Below are 16,120 nucleotides of genomic sequence, written 5' to 3' on the forward strand. Positions count from 1 at the left end.
ACAGCTTACGGGGGAGCAGAGGCGGTAGAACGACAGGTGAGAACAGTCAAAAGACCCTTCCCGGGCTTCCCTGGTGGCGCAGTGGTTGAGAGTCCGCCTGCCGATGCAGGGGACGCGGGTTCGTGCCCCGGTCCGGGAAGATCCCACGCGCCGCGGAGCGGCTGGGCCCGTGAGCCATGGCCGCTGAGCCTGTGCGTCCCGAGCCTGCGCTCCGCAAAGGGAGAGGCCACAACAGTGAGGCCCGTGTACCACAAAAAAAAAAAAAAGACCCTTCCCACAGCCCAAGCAGGGCTAGACAGGGAGGGCTAAATTAAGGGTGTGACAAGAACGGTAAAGCGCAAAGCATCATTCTTGGCGATACAAAACATAAACTGAAGAAGACATGGATCATCTTCACAAAGTCAGAGAGGTAAAACACATACCACGTGAAATGTTAATTAAAACCAAAATGTGGAATGCAATGTGTGAAGTCGGCGCTACAGGTAACAGTGCTCTCGTCAAAGTACTGTCATGATTCAGATCAGAAAGATCGCTATGCCCGGGGTCTGAATGTGTGCCCGGGATCAGGGGGTGGGAATGTATAATTAACAGATAGTAGTGAAATTGTTCCGAACCCGAGGAAGGACTCATGAAAAGCCCAGAACAGAGTAAACAGCCAGGCCTAAAAGAAATGGAAGAATAGTGTTGAAGGACAGTGAGAGATAAGGTGAAAAATAATTTAGCAGCAGATTGTAGTGGGTCCTTAGAGTCAGAAATTAAGGAGTTTAGGAGATTAGACTTTATCCTACTCAAAGGGGAGGTCCAAGGGAAGTTTTTTAGTGGGTTATAATAAGGGTCATGATGAAAATGATATTTTGAGTCCTCTGGTGACAGTGTTTAAGATACAATGGAAGAGCTTGAAAGGAGATAGGGCCAATTAGGAGACCCCTGCAATAACTTAGGCAGGATAAGGGCCTGAACACAGCAGGATTGAAAAGAAAGGAATGGGCTGGGGAAAGGGATTTCACAAAAGAAGGACCTTCAGAAATTGTTTGCTGAATCCTTAATCTCTGTTTCCAAAAAGAAGTCATATGTGTTAATTCTTTTATTATGGGGGCCTTTCCCAAACCTCCTCTTTAGACAATGCCATTTTACAATGAAAACTCTTGTACTTGCCATGCACAAGTAATTACTGGTCTGGGATGTATTTGTTTCTTTAAGTGACTGTGGCTAAAAAATTGAGGATAAAAAGAAGAGATCAACCTTTGATGTTCTGCCCTAGGTGGAAAAATAAAGCAAAACCAGGTGTAAGGGAAACCACGGATTTAGACGAGAAAGGACGAAGAGGTAATTTTCCGTACATTTTTCTCATGAATACTTTTGTAAGTATTCCTCACAGAAATACTTTCCCTAAGGAGAGGTTGTTCAGAGGATCTAATTAGACTGGGTATGTCAAAGTGTTTTGAAACGAATAAACCATTCATACATGTGGTAGGTATTATAAGGAAAATACATGTTATTGCCCTGTCACTTTCTTTGACATATTCGATCTTTGCTTTAAAGATAATGCTACTCCACCCACTATTACTCAGCAATGCATCGGAGTTACTGGCTGAGATAAGGTGGGGATAAAGCATGGGTCATTAAGGTAACACGTAAATTCACTCTGTGCAAATACTCGATTTCAAGGGCTTAAACTGAAACCACTGACCTCATCACTAATCCCCTACGTTAACCAGCCCAGTTATGAGTTATAACAAACTGTCTGTTATAACAGAAATAACCATTCTCCTTTCAAACTACTTGGTGTACTAGATTTCACTACTCAAAATCAGAAGATTCCATATCAGTTTTTCATTAGTTATAAAACAGTTATGCTTCTTGTATGAGGAACAAAATTAACAATCTTATTTCAACATGGAATGGTGTTTACCTTTCCCACCTTTAAAAAAGAAATCTTATCTTATGTTTGCTCAATATAAAAAAAAAAAAGAAAGAAAAACTCTGTGTCAGTTGTTTGGGTTCATATAAGACCTAATTGCCTCATACACTATAATTTTGCTACCAGTTTACAATTAGCATGCATTTTTCATGCCTGAGTTGACCCAATTACATAACAAATTTTGCCTTTGGGGATTTCTCCTGACTGCTTGTCTTCTGTCCACCATACAACTCAATTTCACACCATCAGCAGCTTGTACATGGCCACAGTCAGTCTCTGTCAAAATGATTTATTTAAATTACAAACAGAGACCAGATCCCCAGATAATCAACCCTACCCTCACGCTCACCCTTACACTCAACATAACTTTGAATCAAATCTTTTAATAGTCCATAGACACTGCTATTCAATTATTAGGCCATGTTAACCTCCAATAATCTAATATTTTTGAAGCTAACTCACAAAATCTCAGGGAACTAAATCAGCAGTATCCACGTGAGCTTATTAATCGGCACATAATTTATTTTGCATTCTAAGAAGTCAATGAAAAATTATGTAGCTGTCTCAAAAAAACTAAAAGTAATTACATTTCAATATCAAATTACAGAGAGCTCTTTTCTATAATGTTAAGGAAAAAAAAAAAGGCTTCAACCTGAACTTTTCTTGTAAAGCAAGCAAGCATTTCTGGGTATGCTAAATGTGAAAATGGCAGTGAAAAGAGGTATTTGGGAAACAGGATAGATAACCGTAAGGATAGATACTTACAGGGTAAGGGACAGAATACAGAGCAGATGAAAATACTATTGTCTGTATTGTCTGTGGGCCAGTGATCTAAGGAAAGGGAGTTCTAGAGATTCCCACTGAAGCCAACACACACAGGCACACATGCATGCATACATACACATACGCACAAGTATTTCCTCTGTGAGTCAAGGCACAGATCTTAACAAATCACATAATGGTATACCTACCATTTCAGTCACTCTGTAAAATACAAGATTTTGTCATCTGGGTTTTTTTTTTTTTTTCCTTCCCCTTCATACAATATTTCTCTACCACCTGAAATAAATTAGAAAATAAACATCTAGATTTTATCTACAGCACAAAGATTGTCAAAGTCTCTTGGGGATGAACGTCATCGTTTTATTTCACAATTTGTCCACAGACTGTCTCAGCTAATTGAAAATACAGCTTATATTAGTGTGTAAACAAGCAGAATGAAACACATCAATAATCTTCTTCAGGCTGGACTGAGTCCCTTAGATGTCTGGTGGTGATTCTGCCTTGCTATCCTGCTGCAGATTCCCTGAATGTACTGATTATAAACTTGAAGGTGGTAACTGCATGAATTAGAAACAGCCTTTACAATTACCCACACAAGCTAGAGCTATAAGGACAACGGAGAAAAGGATTTTTTTTAATGTTCAAATGCACAGGAATTCCCCAATTCAGATTTGTACGTTTTCCTTTAAGAACATTTTCCTAAAATATCACTAAGTAATGAGGGTGTACTAGGACATTTCTGCCATTTCTGAATTTATGACCTAGAATGTATGACCTAGGGTGGTGGGGTAAGCAGTCAGACATCTTCTGGAATTTCGTGGCAAATTTTTTTTCTTTATTTTGGGAACCAGTCTTTTTTCTTTCCAAACATTCTGTAAATTGTGAAATCCTGCCTCTTTTCTTATTCTTTCTGCAGCTATACTAAGAGAGTAATATAGCAGAAGAATTTTAAATTTCAGCATTTAATAAATGTCCAGGTTCAATATGTTGGCATTATAGACTCCAAAAGAAAGAAGTTAAGGCTAAACCTGCTCTCACCCTTTTCATTAACACACAATTTCAAATTTATAGTTGTATTTCGTCCCACAACTCAGTAACATACACAGACTGAGTAGGCATTTCCAAATGATTTCAAATCTTTGACAAATGAATATGAGAGTGTCTGGAAAATTTTCATAACACTGACACAGACACAAGCAATCAAAAATGCCCATTCATCCGTAACATATTACCCAAAACACCTAGGAGTTTTCATTAAATCCACTGTTTTATGTCTTTATATTTTCCTTAGTCCGAAAGTATTAAAGGCAGCTTAGAAGGATCCAGACAATATTCAAAGATAAACTAAAAACAAGTTTAAAAAATGAAGCAAATGGAAAAATAAAGATCGCAAAGACCCTGACTTAGTTAACCCACCTACATCAACCCATATTAAACCCGGAGCTCAAATCTCATACCCCTTGTGATTTTCAGGGCAAGCCCCCTCCATCCCAGCATCTCCAGCAGGAAGACGCTGGTGTCTCTTCTGTCTGACCCTCTTCCTCCCAAAACAGGCACAATCCAGGCCACTGTCGAAAACATCTGTCTGGATCTGGCCAATATATTTCAGTGTTTGGCTTTATCTGAAAGCAATGTGGAAAACTAGACTAGCCAGAGTACCACTTTTCAGATTAACCCAAGTTTCTTATAACCCAAGTTTCTTACATAACCCTTGAGTAATATGGAAAACCTGTGAGGTCACAGGAAAATTCATGAAGTTGTAGCCTTACAAATGAATAATAAACTCACTAGACCTCAGAATATTTAACAGCTTCTTTTCTTCAAGAGTAAATCCCTAACTCCTTGTGCACTGTTGGTGGGAATGTAAATTGGTGCAGCCACTATGAAAAACAATATAGAGGTTCCTCAAAAAATTAAAAATAGAACTACCATATTATCCAACAATTCCACTTCTGGGACTATATCCAAAGGAAACAAAAATACTATCTCAAAAAGATATCTGCACTCCCATGCTCATTGCAGCATTATTCACAATAGTGAAGACATGGAAACAACCTAAGTATCCATCAATGGATAAGTGGATAAAGAAGTTTTGAGATATATGTATGTATGTGTGTACACACACACACACACACAATGGAATATTATTCAAGCATAAAAAACAAGAAAATCCTACCACTTTCAACAATACTGATGGACCTTGAAGGCATTATGCTAAATGAAATAAGTCAGAGAGACTTATTGACAAATACTGTATGATCTCACTTATATGTGTAATCTAAAAAACGAAACAAAAAAAACACACACCAAACTCATAGGAAAAAAGATCAGTTTTGTGGTTACCAGAGGGGTGGAGAGAGGGAGAACTGGAGGAAGGTGGTCAAAAAGTACAAACTTCCAGTTATAAGATAAATAAGTATTAGGAATGTAACGTACAACATGATTATACGTACAACTGCTCTTTGATATATAGGAAACTTGTTAAGAGAGTAGATTCTAAGAATTCTCATCACAAAAAGATTTTTTTTTCTTTTCTTTTTATCGTATCTATTTGAGATGATGATGTTAACTAAACCTATTGTAGTAATCATTTCACAATATATGTAAATCAAACCATCACGGTGCACATCTTAAACTAGACAGTGATGTATGTCAATTATTTCTCAGTAAAACTGTTAAGAATAAATCCCTAACAGCAGTATTATGAAATCTATATTTTCTTACTGCTATCCAGATAATAATATGCCTCATCACAGCTAAAAGAACTACTTATAAGACTGCTATCTATGGCTGCTAACATCAAGAAAGTTGCACAGATTTTTTGAAAAGATGTTATCTAATTTAAATACGGCTAAAAATCAGCACTGTCTATATTACAGGCTTAATCTAAATAGTATTTTGCATATACTGCTATGTATATGATAAATATAGATTTATACATACCTGGGTTATAATGGTTTTTTGCATAATTAAGTATGGATCTGCAAACAGCCTCTGGTATTGAATAAAATGTATATTCCTGCTAATGATAAAGGTTGGTGAAATGATCAGTTCTTTTCTTATTAAATATGAATAATGACTTAATTTGAATATAAATTAAAAGGCTTACCTTTGAATCAACTGCAATCCTTACATTAGCTGTCATGTAGATGTCTTAAGTAGAAATGTTTAGTTCTTTTTGAAATAAATTTGTGATAGGTGAAGATTTATGATATAACTTTGTTTTATGCAGCATTATTTTTATTTTTTTAAAAAGGTTCTCCAAAAGTAATCCCAAAAAAGAAACATTACTGAATGTAACTGCCAGTGGGGCGTATCTCTAACTTGTATTTTAAAAAACAAAAACAGGGTTTTGATTTAAGGAAAGAATGAAGGGGAAGAAAGCCGGTGGACACAATCTTCAGTATTACTGATTGGTGGGGTTGTTAGGACGCGGTAGAAAAACTAAGGGACAAAAGCCATGAATCCTTAAAATTCAACCCTTTCTCTCCAAACAAAAAAGTCCTTACTGAAATAAAATGTCCATTTAAAGAGCAAACAATGGCTAAACCTTAGAGACTATGGCAAAACAAAGTGTCTGCTCTGCCTCCTCTCACTCCCTAAATAAATGTTTAAAATACTGAATAATTCTGTTTTTGAACTTTTGACACATAAAATTCTTTCTCAGATTATAGCCTATGATTCTATCTGCAAATTGTTACTATATATATATGTATATTATGATGATGGCTAAATACCAGTGAGTTTAAAACAATCTGCTAATTAAAAATTTCCTAGAAATTAATGCTACATAACTTAAAACATCTTGACACACAAATTTTGGTAATTGTACAAGTGACACACAAAATAGACTTCTTGTGAAAAATGGTATGCCTCTTGCATATTTGCTCATACTTTTATATCACATACATAGTTGTTGATTTTCATTCATATTTCCTCTTGAATACCTAACACTGAGTTAATTTTTTTCTGGAAAAAAATTCATTTTGACGCACATCATATAATACTTTAGAAGAAACATAATTACCACTTTTAATAAGTACTCAGTTAACAATTTTGGTCCCTAACATGTTTTGAACTTCTGTTAGTCTCAATTTTCTTTTTCAAGAAAATGCTATATTACTGAACAAGACGCAGCTTTCAAATCCAAAGCAACTTCATAGGTAAATGTTTACTTCAAAAATTAGATGTAATATGCCATTTCAACAAATATCTAATTTAAAATATGAAATCTTAAATATACACAATCAGCAAATATGAGATTTCTCCAGATAGCTAACCTTATATGTATACATTGTATACTATTCCAGTGCAAAAACTTAACTGATGGCTTTAATATTTACCTGTACAAGTCCTATTTTGGAAAAATTCAGAAGCTGAGAATCATTCAAAAAGAAATAAGATGCTAAATTACAATAATGTCTTTTAATAGCAATATTATTATTTCTAAATATGCAATTAATTTATTTAATTAAATTGATTTACTAAATAAATCAATTTACTTGGTAAATCAGTTTAATAAATAAATTAAAAGTGTATTCAGAAATATACAAGCATACCTCAGAGATATTGCATGTTCAGTTCCAGAACAGCTCAATAAAGCAAATATCACAATAAAGCAAGTCCCATGAATTTTTTGGTTTCCCAGTGCATATAAAAGTTATGTTTATACTATACTGTCGTCTATTAAGTGTGCAATAGCATTATGTCTAAAAAAAAATGTACCTACCTTAATTTAAAAATACGTTATTGCTAAAAACTGCTAACCATAATCTGACAACACAGGGTTGCCACAAACCTTCTATTTGTAAAAAACGCATCATCTGTGAAGTGTAATAAAGCAAAGCACGATAAAATGACCAGTGCCTGTGGTCACTGCTATTAAAGTGTTAGGCTCTTGATAACTGTGAGGAAATCAAAGGGAAGGAGTTTAAAAGGTTAATTTGGCCTATCTTCTGAGGACACTGAGTACTGCTTGCATCCCATAGCAATCAGGACAATTCCAAGTTGCCCAGTTTCACTTTCTCACCAGAAACACAAGTTAGGGTATTACGTCACCGAACAAAAGGTCACCTACATTACTGATTTGTTCCTGAGTCCTCTTCAGCCTCTGTAGTTCAGGAGTGTCTGTAACAATGCTGAAGCCCCTTCCTTTGCTTTCTTCAAAATCTCTTTTGTACTTGACCTAACAGAAAGAGAAGTGAAAGAAAGAAAGGAAGAAAAAAGAAAAGTAAGCAAAGGAATAACAAATTCCCCTCAGGATAGATGGGGGCCATATAAGCTGCTAAAACTGGAAGCAGAGTCTCCAGGAACAGCTCTATTAGTGGGTGGCACAGTGCACAGCTGGACTGCTTCGTTTGTGTGCCAGCGACCACTGTGTGTGCCTTTAGGCAAGTTACTCAACCACTCTGGGCCTCGGTGGTCTCATCTGTAAAATGGCGATAGTAACAACAATAATAGCATTTTTTTTTTTTTTTTTTTTTTTTTTTTGCGGTATGCGGGCCTCTCACTGTTGTGGCCTCTCCCGTTGCGGAGCACAGGCTCCGGACGCACAGGCTCAGCGGCCATGGCTCACGGGCTTAGTTGCTCCGCGGCATGCGGGATCTTCCCGGACCAGGGCACGAACCCGTGTCTCCTGCATCGGCAGGCGGATTCTCAACCACTGCGCCACCAGGGAAGCCCAATAATAGCATTTAAATAAGGTTATGTAGTAGGCTGAAAGGTAAGATCAAGTGTCTTAATCCACATACCTAGCCCACAAGAAGCAGGCAGGTACTCCACCATAGTTACTACTCTCATCGTTCGTAGTTATACTAAAACTGACAAAAATGTGGAAAAAGAAAGTTAAATCTGCTCCCACGGCTTGTCTTGTCAGTGGCAAAGCATCATCCGAGCCTGGACAGCGCTATGGAGGAGGGAGACATACAACATTGTAAACAGCAGCCCTGTCCTAACAAAGTTTTCATTCTGTTTCGTCAGGCAAAGCATATGGATCTGATTATACAATGCTGTACAGCCAAATGCTGACTATGTAAATGCTTAACAGAAATATTTATAAAACAGGCCACACCTAGAGATGAAAAGGCTTCAAGCGCATGCCCTTGGCACACTGTGTGAAGTACCCAAGTTTTTTTCAGTATTTAAACATATTTCTTCTCTAATTACAACCCAGTGAGGCTGAATTTTACGGTTTCCTCAGGGGATTGGAATAGCTAGTGCTTAATCTTACTAGGGCCCCACCTCCTATTATTAGCATAATGACAGTAACTGTCACACCAGTTAAATATCCTGCTTGTTAATGACTGAGACGGTTACGTCACTTGGACTGTTCTTATTTCTTTAAAAGGCTAGATATCAAGACGTCTGGAAACATATCTTTGATAACTCATATGATCCCCATTTTCACATTCAAAACTTCCAGCTTCAACTTAAAACTTAAATGAATAATTAACATTTAGGGTAGCTAATAAAAATGATTCTGTAAATGCTCCTTTCTATATAAATTTGAAAAGTCTCCTTAACTGAGCACGGAATGACTGTTTTTGTTGAGTCGTTGTTTGTATTTAACTACTCAATTCTCTCAGGCATTACTGTCCGTGAGGCTACTGGAAGATTTCCTTTTACCTGAAGAGCTTAAAAAAAAAAAAAAAACTCAGATGACAATAAATAAAAAGAAACAGATACTCTCATCACTTTTAGCCTAAGAATATCTAATTTTTCCCTCCACGTTTCGTTTAAATGTACAAAAGTACTAAAACCCTTACTTTATTTCCATAAGTAAAAGGTCAAATAAACCACATTATTTTTCTTCTACAGAAAATGCTGAATGAGATTAGCCTTCTAACTCTCAATCTCCCAGCATGTGTGAAGATACACACCAGTACATTCTCAGTGTTTTATGCCTAACTAAGCAGGGAAGACATTTAGCTTTGCTTGAAGTAAGCACTAAGGTGCAGAGCAGTAAAATAATAAAAGTAAGAAAGATGGCAAGGTTATAATAGCAACAGGAATGAAGAAATAAGAAGAAAAATCTATAAGCCAAGTTCTAATATCCCCAACACCAATTTCAGAGAAGACACAATCACATATTCTTTTTGTGATTAGGCTGGGTTTTTTTTTAATGGCAATTTCCAAAGAAAGAACTGAAAAGAAAAACCAGTAAATTTTGGAATCGTAACTTCTGAGTTAATTACCATTTAAGTGTCCTTTCCACATTCACAAGACACATAAGAATCATCTGATTTGGGCTTGCCACATTAAGTGACTAGTCTTGAAGAGTACACAATCACTTCCATAACTGGTTTGCAGAGTTTTAGATGTTTAATCCTTTTTTAATGGGGTGATCCACAACCAAGCCTCCTATACTCTTAGCATCAACTCAAGCACCAATCCACCCAGTAAATCTTTACTGCACACAGGGAGCCTTGGAGCCCTTAGTCAGTCCCTCTCTTTTCTGCACTCCCAGCCACTTACATCTTATCTCTCTACTTAGGTCTAATTTTAAATGTTATATCTGATGGTTTGCCAGGTATGCATAGTCTGATTCTGAGAGACAAGTGGATATAAAAATAAAAGAGCTCAAAGGTCAGAAGGAGGTAAGAGGATTCCTCTCTTCAGTCTCATGTATTTCCTCTGCCCTCACAACATGACCCCATCCAGCTAGTGAGAGCACTGCAGCCTGGGCCCAGGAATTGGCCCACACACAGAATCTGGTGTGTGTTCAAGAGCCCCAGATCTAGGACTTTGGTAGGAACTCTTGGGAAAGGGGTGCTCTTTCTCCACGGTCTGGCTAGTTTAGCAAGCTGTAAAACTGAAGCTGCTGGCCATAATGTGGCCACTACCCAATGATGATGAAGCCAACACAGAGGCAAGCAAAGCAAGAGATCATAAGAGACTCCTGACAACATCATTCGAGCACCTGGATCTAACTCTTCCTAAAGCCAGAAACACCAGGCTTACCAGTTAAGTGAGCTAATACCTCTCCTTTCAATAACCAAAAGAATTCTGATTAATACACCACCCTTAACATGCCTACAACGTATACACATGTACAGCGAGTTTCCCAGAATTATTAACATGTGAATTTCTCCTCGTTTACTTCTACACTCTGGTTCTTTCTATTTGTGACACAAGATTTACAAGTTTATAAAAACAGAGGGGCTTCCCTGGTGGCGCAGTGGTTGAGAGTCCGCCTGCCGATGCAGGAGACGCGGGTTCGTGTCCCGGTCCGGGAGGATCCCACGTGCCGCGGAGCGGCTGGGCCCGTGAGCCATGGCCGCTGAGCCTGTGCGTCCGGAGCCTGTGCCCCGCAACAGGAGAGGCCACAACAGTGAGAGGCCCGTGAACCACAAAAAAAAAAAAAAAAAAAAAAGAATCAGCTATTAGTTTACGTTTACTAATTTTACTAAAGTTATTCTAGAATGGATACTTATGCTTTGTTGGATTTGTGCGAATGATCAGACCCCTACAGAACATCTTGGATGTGTCATCCCGTGACCACACAGGTGGAGATGAATCCCGACCCCCATCTGTGCAGGTGCTGGGCAACAATCTCTCTCCACCAAAAGGCACACCGCAGGCTGTGCAGATCTGTAAGAACTGTGTGAAGAGTACTCTCGAACGGCTACTCGGGGTTCCTTGTACCTGACACAATGTTTCCTAACCTCAGCTCACGGGAAGCATAATGCATTTATTCATTAAAGCTCAGCGTCAGTGGTGCTGCTCTGTGAGCTGGACTGGCCTCCCCCCACCGTCCCGAGCCTCACAGCTTACACCTGCCTATTAGAGCAGTTATCACCTTGAACTGCAATTACAGTGGAGTCACAGTCCCCTACTCTAGAACACGTGGAACTCAGGGACCAGGGCAAAGTCTTGTGCTTTGCAATCCAAAAACGTAGCATAGCACCTGGCCCATGTGAGTTGATTGAAAAATGATTAAGAAAGGGAAGAAGGGGGCTTCCCTGGTGGCGCAGTGGTTGAGAATCCACCTGCCGATGCATGGGACACGGGTTCGTGCCCCGGTCTGGGAGGATTCCACGTGCCGTGGAGCGGCTGGGCCTGTGAGCCATGGCCGCTGAGCCTGCGTGTCTGGAGCCTGTGCTCCGCAATGGGAGAGGCCACAACAGTGAGAGACCCGCGTACCACCAAAAAAAAAAAAAAAAAGGGAAGAAGGGAGGGAACTGGGGAGAGAGAAAGAAGAGGAGTACAAGCAGACAACAGGAGTGTGGCCCAGACCCAGAGGTAAGAGAGGAACCCCATATGCAGGGACTGAAAATGGCTCCATTTGGATGAAGAAGGGGGAAGAGCTGGGAGATTAAGCTAAGAAACACAGATCTAGATCAGATTTGGAAAGAAACTGCTAGCCATAGTGCTTAACTTAGTCCATTTGGGTTGATATAACAAAAAAGCCATTGACTGGGTGGCTTATAAACATCAAAAATTTATTTCTCACAGTTCTAGAGGCTGAAAAATCCAAGATCAAGGTGCAAGCAGATTCAGTGTCTGGTGAGAGCCTGCTTCCTGGTTCACAGATGGCCATCTTCTCACTGTAACCTCGCATGGAATAAGGGATGAGGGAGCTCTCTGGGGTCTCTTCTATTAGGGCACGAATCCCATTTACGAGGGCTCCACCCTCATGACCAAATTACCTCCCAAAGGCCCCACCTCCTAATATCATCACATTGGAGATTAGGTTTAAACATATGAACTTTGGGAGGATAGAAACATTCAGTCCATCGCAGTGCTCTTATATATTAACATTAACGCAACGAGTATTCACTGAGCCTCATATAAGCTGCTCTTAGAAACTTCTGCTCTGTCCCCTATAAAATGCCTTTGCTTCCCTATGCTTCAGCATTGGCTATAAAATTATCACCTCTGGTCTCCTGTCCTCCATCCTGTTAAAAAGTATTTTATGATGATTCTACAAATAACAATGGCAAATTATCCTAGGAATGTCATTCTTTGGAATCTCCTCAAATATTCACCTATTGAATTCTTTGCTCATTCAACAAATACTTATTGAGCACCTCCTATGAGCAAAGTACTGTTCCAGAGGTGGGAACAATGCAGCAAAGAAAACAGTCAATGATCCCTGCCTCATGGAGTTTACATTACAGCGGGAGAGAAAGAAAAGATGTTAAATTTATATAAGTTGAATAAATGGTATGTCAGTGGGGGGGCTAAGAGAAAAATAAAGCAAGAAGTGAGATGAGAAGGGTCAAGAATGCTGCCTTTTTAAATAGGGTGGTCAGGGAAGGCCTCAGTGAGAAAGTGACCTTGAAGTAAGACCAGAAGGAGGTGAGGGCTATAAGCAGAGCAGCAACACACTGGACTTCTGGTTTAACAGGCTCTTTCTGGCCACTGTATTCACCCACTGGAGTGAGCAAAACAGAAGCAGGAGACCAGTAAGAGGGCAGGCGATTTTGGTCCTCCCCCCTGCAGCTGTCCACTATTAGAGAACATCCCAGGACCACAGAAGACAGAGAGCTCTTGGGCCCAGCCTGAGACCATGGCCTACTCAGGAGACCCAGCCACGTGATCTGCATCTCCTGTCAGAAAAAGGCAGGAAGGACACAGAAGGAGGGAGCAGAGAATCAAGACACAACTGTGAGTTCAGAAAGAGGACATGCTGTACCTGGGAGGTGACGCAGTCTCAGTTTCCTGTAGGCTTATCCCTTCAAAACTAAATCAAGGCATTTTGAAAATGCATTCTTAAACTCAAATGCAAGAAGTATACACAATGGGCAATTTGACGCCATATTTTTCTTCAGAAGTAACAATATATTTCAAATACCGAGTGCTACCTAATATTGATATGCTACACACACATGTAAATGCATGTGTACACACACATACACACACATATTTATCTTCCTGTATTAGAGATTAGAACACTAAATCAAAAATCAAAAGACCTGGGCTTCCCTGGTGGCGCAGTGGTTGGGAGTCCGCCTGCCGATGCAGGGGACGCGGGTTCGTGCCCCGGTCCGGGAGGATCCCACATGCCGCGGAGCGGCTGGGCCCGTGAGCCATGGCCGCTGAGCCTGCGCGTCCGGAGCCTGTGCTCCGCAACGGGAGAGGCCACAGCGGTGAGAGGCCCGCGTACCGCAAAAGAAAAAAAAAAAAAAAAAGAATCAAAAGACCTGAATTTAAACCCTAATTCTGTCCTGTGATCTTAATTTGTTCACTTTCTCTAACACTCCTGATCCTCTGTTATAAAATGGAAAAAGGAAAAAAAAGCAATATGCTACACAATGTTTGGAGGGTTAACATAAATAACATGGGAACATGCCCTTACTAGGTCATTAGCAAATATTAGTTTCCTCCTTCTTATTAAATTTCAAAAATGACCTTTATTGCTTACGTATGAGTCTGTCAATGTGTGATATTTTGTGTTTGGAGTCATCAGCAAGTAACACTCACAAGCTCAGACAGAGAAGGAGCCTGAAAACCAAGGGTGCTTCTGGCCAAGCTTAAGAAAAAGGCTCACAACGACTGAAAAGGAAAACTTAAAAATCAAAACAGTGAACGGAACTGCCAATTGAATTATTTGCTAATTCTGAAATATAAGGTCTCTCCCCCAATGCTACAAGTACCGTGATAATTAACATTATAACAATGTACATAAATGAAGAAAATGAAAACGACTAATGAGAAAGGCCATTCTTAGGCAGAAAGCCATTTCTGATTAAAAAAAGCCAAGTGAACCAGAGACTGGTAAATTGTTGAATGATAAATGAAAAGGAGATTAAAAGAGATCAAAGATGGGCACATCCTACAGCTCAGCAGCTCCACACCCAAGTATGCCTCTCTCTAAAGGAACCCTTGCCCATGAGCATCTGGGGACATAGGCCAACAGGTTCATAATAACCTTTGTATTATCCAAAAAATTGCAAACAACTTAAGCAACCACAGGAGATGCATCAATTATTGTATATTCACAAAATATAATATTATCCAGGAGTAAAAAATAAATGAACTACAGCTACATGGATGCATACGGCTGAATCTCAGAAACATTTTGCTGAGGAGAAAAAAGCAAGGAATACATACACATGGTGGTAAATAAGTGGGGGGAAAGGGACTTGATCAGCGTAACACCCAGGAGAGTTGCGAGGAGATCTGCTCAGAGAAGGATGCGGGGGAAGCTTCGCTGTTCATGGTGATGTTCAAGTTCTTCAGTTGGAACGGAGATCCACATGCGATCCTTTTATCATCAAGCTGTGAAACTTACATGTATGCTCTATATATTCTTTCGCATCGATCAAACATTTTCCAATAAAACGTTTTCGAAGGAAGCAGGGACATATTGAAATGAGAACCCTGTTTACTACACATGCATCTCACGTATAGCTAGGAAAGAGCATGGCAGAAGTGAAAATAACCATGAGAAGACAGCAGTCTATGAACCAGGAAGTTGGTCCTCATCAGACACTGAATCTGCAAGCACCTTGATCTTGGACTTCCCATCCTCCAAAATTGTAAGAAATAAATGTTCATAGTTCAAGCTAAAAAAAAAACAAAAACAAAAAGAAAGAAAGAAAGCAGGGACAGGGACTTCCCTGGTGGTCCAGTGGCTAAGGCTCTGCAGTCCCAATGTAGGGGGCGGCCTGGGTTTGATCCCTGGTCAGGGAACTAGATCCCACATGCTACAACTAAAAGAACTAAAAGATCCCGCATGCCACAACTAAGATCTGGTGCAAGCAAATAAATAAATTTTTTTTTAAAAAAAAGGAAAGCAGGGACAGAGTTTTAAAACCTCAGATGGGGAAGCTGAGGTACCAGAGGTTAAAGAAAAATCATGAGCAAGTGAATCGGAAAAGAATCTCAAGGCCAGGAATTCAGTGGATGTTTTCTGTCAGCTTAAAGACAAAACTTGGGTTTTCCATTAAGTGGCAAGTGACTTAGTCAGTAGCCATCGTAGGCAGAAAGTTAAATTAGTCCCTCTAAATGTCTTCATCTTAATGAAGCTGTTTCACTATGTTGGTAAATAATGAAATGAGGCAAAAAGGCAAAAATCGAGAAGAGGATGAAAGGGATTCCAAACATGGATTAATGAGCAATAGTAGCATACAAGAGAATTCTTGGCGAATCACAATAGACCAGAGGGCTAGGAATAATCCAGGGGCAGAAGAGGAAGCAAAAAGAGAACATTATTTAGCCTTAAAGCAGCTTACCTTGGCCGATTACGTTTAACAGAAGCCTAAAATCTACAGGCATGTTTATTACTGATTGATGTTATTCTGCTCTGTATGTCACACATTTTAAAGTCTCCATCTGATACAATAAAATCAGTGACCAATTTTATGATCTTTCATGACGTGATGGATACTTTACTTTTCTTCCACGGGAGTTGCGAGGGTCGTGTCATTTTTAAACTACATGCAGAATTCTTAGTTTGATCTGCAAAATTCA

The 16,120-nt window shown here is 39.4% G+C and overlaps 1 protein-coding gene across 6 annotated transcripts in view; it reads right to left on the bottom strand.

Annotated features, from left to right (window-relative positions):
- The window catches only part of NEBL (nebulette), a 353,899-nt gene that overhangs the window by 162,961 nt on the left and 174,818 nt on the right, over positions 1-16,120 (bottom strand). For 3 of the 6 annotated variants that reach the window (XM_067030375.1, XM_067030380.1, XM_067030379.1), the window contains exons 1-2: positions 4,162-4,326; positions 2,893-2,980 (exon numbers count right to left, since the gene is read on the bottom strand). Coding sequence is in view for 3 of the 6 variants with exons in the window: in XM_059057855.2 (XP_058913838.1) it covers positions 7,782-7,889 (108 nt within the window). In the remaining 3 variants the exon portion in view is untranslated. Of the gene's footprint in view, positions 1-2,892; positions 2,981-4,161; positions 4,327-7,781; positions 7,890-16,120 lie in introns of those variants that run through there. The other 3 variants (XM_059057855.2, XM_059057854.2, XM_067030385.1) reach the window with 1 other exon arrangement.

Source organism: Kogia breviceps, chromosome 3, assembly GCF_026419965.1.
Source record: "Kogia breviceps isolate mKogBre1 chromosome 3, mKogBre1 haplotype 1, whole genome shotgun sequence".
In the NCBI taxonomy this organism is placed as follows: domain Eukaryota; kingdom Metazoa; phylum Chordata; class Mammalia; order Artiodactyla; family Physeteridae; genus Kogia; species Kogia breviceps.